Below are 10647 nucleotides of genomic sequence, written 5' to 3'. Positions count from 1 at the left end.
TAAATAAAACAATTTGATGAAGATGCAACATTTTTCTAATTTTTGTGTGACTAGAAAGAATAAGAATGTTTTACTTGCGGAATCCAAGGGTAAAAGGAACGCCAGTAGCTCTCAACCAATCTTCTGCTTTGCTAGTGGGTCCAGCTTGAAGTACCTGTCTAGCAGTGAATCTATGAGCTTCATTAGTACTAATTGTTGGATGATAACCTGGCCACTTCACTCTTTCCTTAGTGTCAGCACCAACTCCAGTGTTACCATACTCAGCATAGTACAAAGTATTAAGGAACCCAATATTATTAGGGTGATACATCCAACCCTCTGGTTGAATAATGTCACTAATATTTGATTCCATAATCACTGTCCTTGCTAGAGCCTTCCAGGGCCTACCCAAGTATGATTTGATTTCAGATTTTACTTGTAACAATTCAGCTTCTGGGACAATCTCACAGCCCTGGAGCACAATTCCTGAATTCATGCTCCTTTGTTGTGTGCCGTCTGCAGTGATTACATTTACTTGTTTCATGCTTATGTTGGGTTTCCTCACAATGATTTTGGAGTCTTGGATCATGGTAGCTGATGTGCCAAAGATGAAGTCAATGGTGCCAGAGATTTCACAGTTACGATAGAATTGACGATTGGCTTGTGCCCACAAAGTGTCTTGGTAACCCACAATATGACAATCGAAGAAAGCTGACATATCTCCTTGGTTTCTTAGTGCTACAGCTTGGTGTCCCTCTGGGCCAGCAGTGTTCTCGAATGTAATTCCCTTTGCAATAAATCCATAAGCTTCATTGGCTGCCCAACAAGCACCAAACTTATTATTGCAAGAAATTAAAGTGTTACATGGATATATAAGAATACATCAACTGTCCAATTTTGTTTTATACACGCTATCTCGCCTAAATTAAAATATAATATATCAATTAAATTTTATTATAATTGTTATTTTTGTTTCATGTAACAGTATATGACATAATATGACAACATATCTATGTTGAGTAATGAAAAGTAGAAATCAATTAGGTATATAGTAAAGAGAGGTTACCAAATGTTGCACCATTCATGATGTCGATACCATCAAGATGTTTGTTCTTGTGACCAGTGATAACAGTGTTTAAAGCGCCATCACCATACATAAGAATATTTACAGCATTTTTGGGAACAATGATGAACTCAGGATAGACCCCAGCCTTAACATGGATAACGTACCTGCCTTGCAAGCCCTTAGGATAAGCGTCAATGGCTTCCATAATGGTTCTAAATTGGCCACTGCCATCCTTGGCCACCATAACAGTTGTCATTGGTGCTGCAACGCCAGCAATAGTGATATTACTGTCACCTATATATTTTCCTATAGCAGCTCCTGTAGCAGCTCCAGCAGCAACCTTACGAACCCTCTTCTTGCCATTTTTATTACCATTCTTGTTCATCCTGACCTTAGCCAAGAGCTTGCGATCGGAGGCAGATAACCATGTCGGGAGTCCTTCTCCGTCAACCTCCTCCGCACCGAGAAGGCGGCGAGAGGAAGGTTTCAATTCCAACTGCAATCCGAATTCTTGAAGGATGTTTGTCAAATCAGCCACAAGGTCAAGGGCAACACCGGTGATTTTACCTACATGGTCCAAGTTTTCATTGTTGAGTAGTTCCTTCACTGCTTTCTCATCATGTTTGTCATTGTCAAATGCATCCAAGCAAGTTTGTTGGTGTGAGATAACAGCAGTCAACCAGTTGCTGAAGTCAGCGGATTGGTCATGCACTTGTTTAATGTCTTTGCCACCGACCAAGTCCGTTGAAAGCTGAAGGCTGTCTAATGCAAATTGCAACATGTCCTTGCAATGGTCAAGGGCTATCTTGATACCTGAAACGTTCAATGAATAACTTTATTGCTTAATTAATCTAAAATCATCTTTCCCAACTTGTTCCCAACCTTATTATCCACATAGTATAGTGTTATGTAATAATCTATTTTGTTTCAAGAATCGAAATAAAAAGATACATAAAAATAAATATATTTTAATAGGGGAGAGATCCACTTACTCTAAGAGTAAACTTTTTAAATTTATTTCTAATCCTAACCATCAATTTTATAGAAATACAATCGTTTGAATTAGTAAGTAGATTTAAATCATTAGATGTCTATAAAATTTAATGACATTGATGAAGAGTAAATAGATTCTCACTTTTTTTATTAACATAAATAACATTTTACTAGTGGAGGAGACATATTTGAAAACACCAACTTTGAAATATATGATGTTAATCCTTAATAGCATATACAAAAAGAGAATTTGCTACAATTGTGTCATATCTAGTTTATCACAATCATGGAAATTTATAAAAAAAGAACTATGATGGATATAACCTCAATTATGGTAGAAATATAGTTGGGGAGGCGGTTGCAAATGAATAGGATAATTTAAAGATTTATGATAATAGTAGTTAGAAGTATTTGCCAAATATTTACAAATGGAAATTAATTGTCTCTAACCTTATCCTCAATTATATTATATTCTAATAAAATTCTGAAAACTAAAAATCTTTATGAATGGAGATCTTCAATTCATATTTATGAATGAATATCACCTATTCTTCTTGTCGATGGATCTCAATCTAATTTAAAAATATTATATAATTAAAAAGAAAATTCATAAAAATAAAAACCAAATTTTTTATATTACTTAGTTAAATGTGATTAGAAAACTTTTTGTAGAGATGTGATCATTGTTCCATATTTACATGCAAAATGCGTTTTATTTATATATAAACAACAATATAAGACTAATTTAATACTCCTATGGTACCTTGGTCCTTTTCTCCATGTTCCACTGAAAGCTTGTCGCTCATGTTAAATGCCTTGTTGACGCTCTCAGTGGTTGCTTTCACAATTGCTGCAACGTATTCTTTAGGGTCTGAGGCTTCGTTCACAGTGCTTAGGGTTTGAACACAAAGATCTTTTTGCTCTGCACTTTGGCAAATCTTCTCCACCCTTGAATAATTAGCTTTAACATTGGGGTTTGTGCTACTGTTGTTGCCCTTATGGTTGATAACAATGTTGGCTATCACAACACCCACCACAAGGATGAGGGAAACAACTGAGACAATTATGTTTATTTTCATTTTTGAAGTTTTATTTGTTATTTGTATTTTATCTTATTTTTTCTTCTCCCACAATGGGTTGGCCTCTGAGATCAAGGTCTGAAGATAATATGAAGATAAATTTCCTCCCTTTTCAAAGAGTTACGGTTAATGGGAGTGACGAACTCTTTGGTGGAAGTAGGGTTTTATAGACTTTTCAACCATGACTCTTTGAAGGACAACTTTCCCGCCTTTAAATAGCAGGTTAATAGTTAGGGTATATATCACACTTTTTCTATAATAAGACTAACTAATGGGTGTTTTTCAGTTGCATGGTGTTGGCATGTAGAGAATATTGATATGCATTGTGATTTTCAACTATTTTCATGTATCTACCAGCTTTGTGGTACTTCGGGTATGCGTTAATATACACTTAATAGCATCTTGGACAGTCTTAAATTGGCCACTTTCACCTTTGGCATGCAACATCTGCATTGGGTTACTATCCAAGTTGGATTACTATCTTTGTCCAATAAGTAATGACATCATATTTAACTCCAGAAAGATCACTATTCAACAAAACAGGGAAACAATGAAGATAAAATTATGACTCTGACAAAGTGAACAATATAATGTCATTCTCTGAGTATAATTGTAACTCATGTGAATGTTTAATTTCTTACTGCTACTAAGTTTTTTGTTATAATCATGTGATTATTAAACCATTCATTTAAATAATGTACGATTTGTACCCTATTAATACAATTTTTCTTATAAAAGAATTATCTTTGTCCAAATCAAGAAGGAGACACAGAGAGTATTTGTGAAATTCCACACAGCATTAAGTGCAAATGCAGTAAGCTTCCCAACATTCACCAAACTACATGCGAGGAAGTATTCATTAAAACATCAAAATTTGATCATATCATTTAATATTTAATTTTACTATCCCCTCTTACTTTTTTTGTTATGTAAACACATTTTAAAAATAAATGCATTACCCCTATGTTCCTTTCTAAGTGATATAAGATTAGTTACACTAACCAAACATTACATTTTATTATTTCATTTCGAGATATTACATGAAAACCTAAATTCTATGCCTTTTACAATCATGAATTATTTTGTTCATGTTGGTTGATTAAACTTTATCTGTTGGTAAAATTGATCTCTATCTAAAAATAATGTTAAAGTACTGATATGCTAATAATAAAGAAATAGTTGCGATTTGGCTCACAAGTGACAAGTCTAACAACCACTTTGCCAGATTTGTCATTAACATCGCTTATTTTAGATATATAAAAACGCTTTCTGTTTGACCGTAGGAGTATATAGTTACCATTAACAACGCTTCACAATCGTTGTTGTATTGATTATATACACAGTGCAACACACAAAAATGTTGTCATATAGTGTATCAATACAATAGCGCATCGTCCATAAAGCACTATCATATGGGTATTACATAAACAACGCATTTTATAGGTCTTATTAAGAGCGCTTATTGTTGCGTCATTGAAATTCATATATTTAACAGCGCAATAACAGAAAAACGTTGTTGTATTATTCATAAATTTTCTCAAACAACACCTTAATACAACAACGCATCACACGCATAGCGTTATTGTATTGATAATGTACAATAATGCTTTCTATAAAAAGCAATATTGTAGTTATCCTTTACAACCGCGCATGCCAGAGCTTCCGCTAAAATTCAATTTTGATTTGTATAAATTAATATCTACATATACATTTATTAGCAGAACAAATATTCTGAACAACACATACATTTATACATTTTGAACAACATATACACATTAATACATGCGAGAAGTTTATTTTATTAAACATCAATACAATTCAAAATACAAACAATGAATAAAAAATTATACAAATTACAAAGAAGCAATATTATACAAATTACAAACAATCAAAATTAGGCTATAATTATACAAAGACTACTTGCAATTACTTTTTCATTTTCTTTGATTGTTTTTGTCTTGTATGGTCATCATTGTTTGGAGGAGCATATTGATTTACCCAATGTCCTTCATCGTGGTAATATCTTGTATATAAATTATCATTCGTAGTTGGTCTGCTCTCACGCGACTGATATGTCTCAAAAAAAGATAATATTCATCAATATCTTCATATTCTTGGTCATAAATATTATTGACGATTATTTTGTGAGTTAAAACAACAATATAATGGACAATTTCATATCAGTTGGGTCACTAACATAGAATACTTGTTGAGCTTGTGATGCTAGAATAAATGACTCATCTTTATATCTTGACCTGTTAAGATCCACTTGCATGAATCCTAACTCATCAACTCGGAAGCCATTGCTATTATCAACTCACATATAATAAAAAATTGGCATCCAAAACATTGTGTAATTCAATTCCCATATGCCTTCAATCGCTCTAAAGTATGACATGTTCGCATATATTGAGTTTCTATCTTTTGCACTTGACATGTGTAAAGTTCGAGCAATAAGAGTCACACCACTATTTTGCATTTTACTTTGATCATTTATTTTTTCGTATAAAATGTGAACCCATTAATTACGTAACTAGTGTAGGATAAAACATGAAGGCTTGGACCATTGACTAACTATTTCAATCTTTCTGAAACCGAATGTGCATTTATATTCAACTCTTCATCAATGTGATATTTTCACCACTTTATGAAACACCGATTATGCTATTTGGAAATCCAATTTTCATTCTTATTTGGGTAAAACTTCCTTAACATCTCCTTATGTGTTTCAACATATGGCTCAACCTCGTCAGCATTATGTAACACATATAAGTGAGTTTGCTCCAATTCGGTACTTGTTATAGTCAATATTTCATTCTCAATAATACCTTCACCAAATGTTTTTTTGCATATCGAGACTTTGGAATGCCCATGAAATCACCACCGGTAAGGTATCTAGTACAAAAATCAAGAGTTTCTTCAACAACATATCGTTCGACAATACAACCCTCTGGTCTTGATCGGTTCTTCACATGCCCTTTTAATGTCTTCATATAACGCTCAATGGGGTATATCCATATCATATAGGAAGGGCCATATAGTAGTCTCTCTCAAACAAGATGAATGCTTAGATGAACCATTATGTCAAAAAAGAAGGTGAAAAATACATTTCAAGCTCACACAAAGTCAAAATAATTTGTCTTTGCAATGCAGTTAATTTATCAGGGACAACCACTTCGCTACAAATTGCCCTTAAGAAAAAGTATAACCTAGTTATGGTTCCTCGAACGTTTTTAGGTAGAATTGGTTGTATTCCAATAGGCAAGAAATGCTCCATAAGTACATGACAATCATGAGACTTAAGACATTTTAACTTGAGGTGTTTCATTGATACGAGGTTCTGGATGTTGGAAGAGTACCCTTCTATAACTTTAACACCATGAATAAATTTACAAAGTTCTCTTTTCTCCTTCCTCGATAAAGTATAAGTTGTTGGAGGTAGAAATGTACGTTTTCCCTTCGTTATCGGCCCCAATTCCTTTCTTATTCTCATACTAACCAAGTCCAACCTTGCATTCAAGTCATCTTTGGTCTTACCAGGGACGTTGAGTAAGGTACTAAGGAGACTTTCAAACATATTTTTTTCAATATGCATAACATCAAGAAAATGTCTTACATATAATAAACTCCAATATGACAATTCAAAGAAGATTGACCTTTTCTTCCACCCACTTGTGACAATTTCTTTTTCAAAAGTATACCAAAGTTAATATTCAAACCCTTGAGCTTCTGAAATAATTGGTCACCTATTAACGGCAAAGGAGCACGACCTTCTTCATTGTTTCCATCAAATGCTTTTCTCCATCGTTGATATTGATGATCTGAAGGCAATGTCAACGACAAAAATGCCTTCTTCATTGTTTCCAACAAATGCCTTTCTCCATCGTTGATAGTGATGATCTGAAGGCAAAAATCTATGATGGATAAGAATACATTTTTCTTATAATGTTCCAACCTTATTGAATGAATATTGTCTTCACATACATGATATGCAAAATGTCTTTTTGTACTATATCCAGACAGATTACCATATGTAGGGAAATCACTAATTCTACCGAACAACAAAGTCCTCAAGTTGAAGCTTTCTTCCCTATACGCATCATATACATTTATGCATGTCTCCCACATTTGCTTCAAGTCTTCAATTAATAGAGCCAAATATATGTCTATGTCATCTCCTGGTTGTTTAGAACCAGAAATTAACATAGATATCATCACATATTTGCGCTTTATGCATAGAGAAAGGGGTATGTTGTATATCACCAACATCATTGGCCATGTACGAGCAACTTTAAACACTATGTGGGTTAATTCTATTCGTTGACAATGCAAGGCATAGATTTCTTGATTCTTGACCAAAACTAGGATAGTCGTGATCAGTTTTTCTCCATTGAGGAGAATCTGCAAGATGCCGAAGCTTGCCATCTTTAATCATTTCTTCATCATCCCATATCAACTTCTTTGCATCTTTGGTATTGCTAAATAAGATGCAATCATTTTCATAAGCATGTATCCTAGTGTAGTCCATGCCTATGGAGCATAACATTTGTTTTACATCATAAGTTCGAGAAGATAGCACATTATCTTCCGACAACATATCTTTTAGAAGTGCAAACAAGTCGGTGAAACTCTTATCAGTCCATCCATTAACAGATTTCAACTTATACAACTTTGACACCGGTGCCAATCTTGTGAATTTAGTACAACCATCATATAATGGTTTCTCAGCATCAGTTATCAAGCGCTGAAACATCTCATGACAATCCTGAAGATCCTCTTCGACAACGTTTGCCATTTCTTCGAAACAATAGTCTTCATATGCATTTGTATAGTTGTCTTTCATATGCATTTCATCATCATAATCCATAATGTCTCTCGTCTCACCATGTCTTGTTCAACATGTGTAACTTTGATCAATATCGTGACACACCAAATGAACTTTTTACTCATTTGGAGTAATTTGGTTTGAGTAATAACATCTTAAGCAAGGACATACAATTTTATTAGGGTTTTCAATATTTTCAATTGCAAACCTAACAAATGATTTCACTCATTCTTCATACTCATTTGTCAATCGATTGATACTTGTAAATACCCAATTTTGTCAAGCCCAAAATACCTTTTCAAAAATATTATTACAAAAAGAATGTTTTTAATGTTTAAGGGGCTTAATGACCCAATACATAAAATTGAATATCAAATTGAATTTTAAAAAAGGTTTTAATTGAATCCATTAGCATTTAATGAGTTTTATTTCAATTATATCTCAATAATTTATTTCCAAAAATAAAAAGAGATCATTGAAAGGAATATTAGTTGATGATCAAAAACTTCATAATAGCCTATATTCAATGCATTTTATTAAAAGAAAAATAAAAAAACGGCTTTTAAGTGACTTAATGGTCACTTATTAGCTAGAATCAATTCTAGAAAATTCTCATCATAAGAAATACCATTAATTTCGTTTATATGATCAAAATAAGAAGAAAAAATATATTTTTATGACTCTACAAAAATAAAATAATGCTTTTAAAAGTTATTTTGTTGGTTGAACCCAAATCAAGATTTTTGAGTCACTTTTAAATATTTTGGAGTCAAAAGTAGTATTTTTATACTCATGAGGGTTAAAATAATTTTAGATTTTTTAACAAAAATTCTTTGGGCATTTTCTAATAAAAAATGACATTTTTAAGAGTCCCAAAAGCAAAATATTGTAAATTCGAATTTTTAATTATTGATTATTTTTAAATTTCTAATTTCTAATTATTGTGTCATAATGATGAAATCAAATCTTGAAATTCTTTTAAACAAAAAATCAGGTTTCCATTTATTCCTTTGAATTAATTAGGAGATTGCATTTGATTTGAACATGTGTTAAAATACATAGTCTATAAATGAATGTCTCATTCACCAAAAAAAGAGAGGATACACACTTGAGGAAAAAAATCCAAAAAATGCTCATACCAATTTTTTCTTTCCTAGCGGATCCAGAATCCCCTAAACATCATCTTCCATATATAAAATTTCTCATCCACAACAACCTCACAATCTCATATACACACAATAACAAAAAAAATCATTCAACAAAATACATTCAAACACTCAACATCTAAAAGTATCCATAATCATCCAACAAAAACCCAAGAAATCCACTTTAATTCAAGATCTCCCATACACAAGAACACCCCCCAAAAATGAGAAAAAATACAAAGAAACTCAAGAGGAATTATAATTGCATTAGTATACATTGTCGATAAATTTCATATACATGTCAAAACAATGTCACTAAGTCTATGTACTACACAAAGTCCTTACCTCCATTATATGTCTGTTTACATTGGTTAGCCTTTTTTGCACCAATTTTCGTGTTGTAGTATTTCATTGTTGTTAGAATCAGTATGAGAGGTATGTCATTTTCATTACTTTCTTGTGTAGTTGTTTTATTTTTGTTATCAATAATTGCATTAGTAGTAATAATTATCACGGTTGTAACATATAATTATAACTAAATCAAAAAGGTAAATGTATAAACAATACACTCTGTGCATACAAAGTACATCATTCTATTTAATAAATATTTAGTTTTGAAGCAAAATATGTAATTAATTAGTTTCTCACTATATACCAATTTAAAACATGTAAAAAAACAAAGATCTATGTTTAATAAAAAATGGAATAATATTTACCTCAACGATTTTAAGGGATGATGTGGTGTCGGACGTAAGTGCTACACTTCACTTTCTTATAATTAATATGATTAATTATATTTTCACGTCTTAAAACGATTTTATTTTTTAAATAAAAAACCAAAAAATTAGGATTTATAATCATGTTTTAATATGAGATGCGGTAGCGGATGTAAGGGCTATACTCCACTCATACTTTTTTTTCAAAAAAATTATTTAAACTTTACTATTTTTAAGAGATAAAATTAACCCAACCAACAAACTTTTTTCTACCTAAAGAACTATGTAGTCTTGATTCCCATAAATGGGATACATATGACCAAGATCACTCTTGTCAGACATAATATTAAAATAAAGTCTTTTTTGGTAATAATAAAATAATAACACAATCAGTAATTCATGCAACATAATAGGGTACCGTTTAAACGGGCAACTAGAGTGCTAATACCTTCCCTGGTGTGTAATCGACTCCTGAACCTCGATATCAAAGTCCAAGGTCCGATACCTTTTGCCAAATCAAAATTTGTTAAAGACCTCATTGACAAGATTTCAATGAAGGAAATAATTTTTTCCTCGACTCCTCTACATAAATCTTCTTCTCACACAAATCTTATATAACAGTCACTTTCCTTCTGAAATTTGGGTCCGTTTTGAAAATCAAAAGATTTTAATGAGAGAAATAAATGAACCGAAAAAATTGAAAGAACTAAATGAACTAAATAATTTACAAATTAAATTTTCATCTAATGCAAATCTTGTATAACAGTCACTTTCCTTCTGGAAAAGTTTGACATGATTTTGAAATAGAAATACAACTTTAGAACTTTTAACATTTTGAACATAC

At 32.0% G+C, this 10647-nt stretch overlaps 1 protein-coding gene across 1 annotated transcript; it reads right to left on the bottom strand.

Moving 5' to 3' along the window:
• Nucleotides 1-3285, bottom strand: LOC109335360 (pectinesterase-like). Its single transcript, XM_019571502.1, has 5 exons — nucleotides 3160-3285; nucleotides 2802-3129; nucleotides 1418-1858; nucleotides 1046-1306; nucleotides 1-795 (listed from the first exon to the last, which is right to left on the bottom strand). Exons 2-5 carry the CDS (start codon nucleotides 3115-3117, stop codon nucleotides 71-73), a joined length of 1743 nt encoding a protein of 580 aa, XP_019427047.1. The 5' UTR covers nucleotides 3118-3129; nucleotides 3160-3285; the 3' UTR covers nucleotides 1-70.

This window comes from Lupinus angustifolius, chromosome LG20, assembly GCF_001865875.1.
Source record: "Lupinus angustifolius cultivar Tanjil chromosome LG20, LupAngTanjil_v1.0, whole genome shotgun sequence".
In the NCBI taxonomy this organism is placed as follows: domain Eukaryota; kingdom Viridiplantae; phylum Streptophyta; class Magnoliopsida; order Fabales; family Fabaceae; genus Lupinus; species Lupinus angustifolius.
This window is presented reverse-complemented; position numbering and strand designations above follow the sequence as displayed.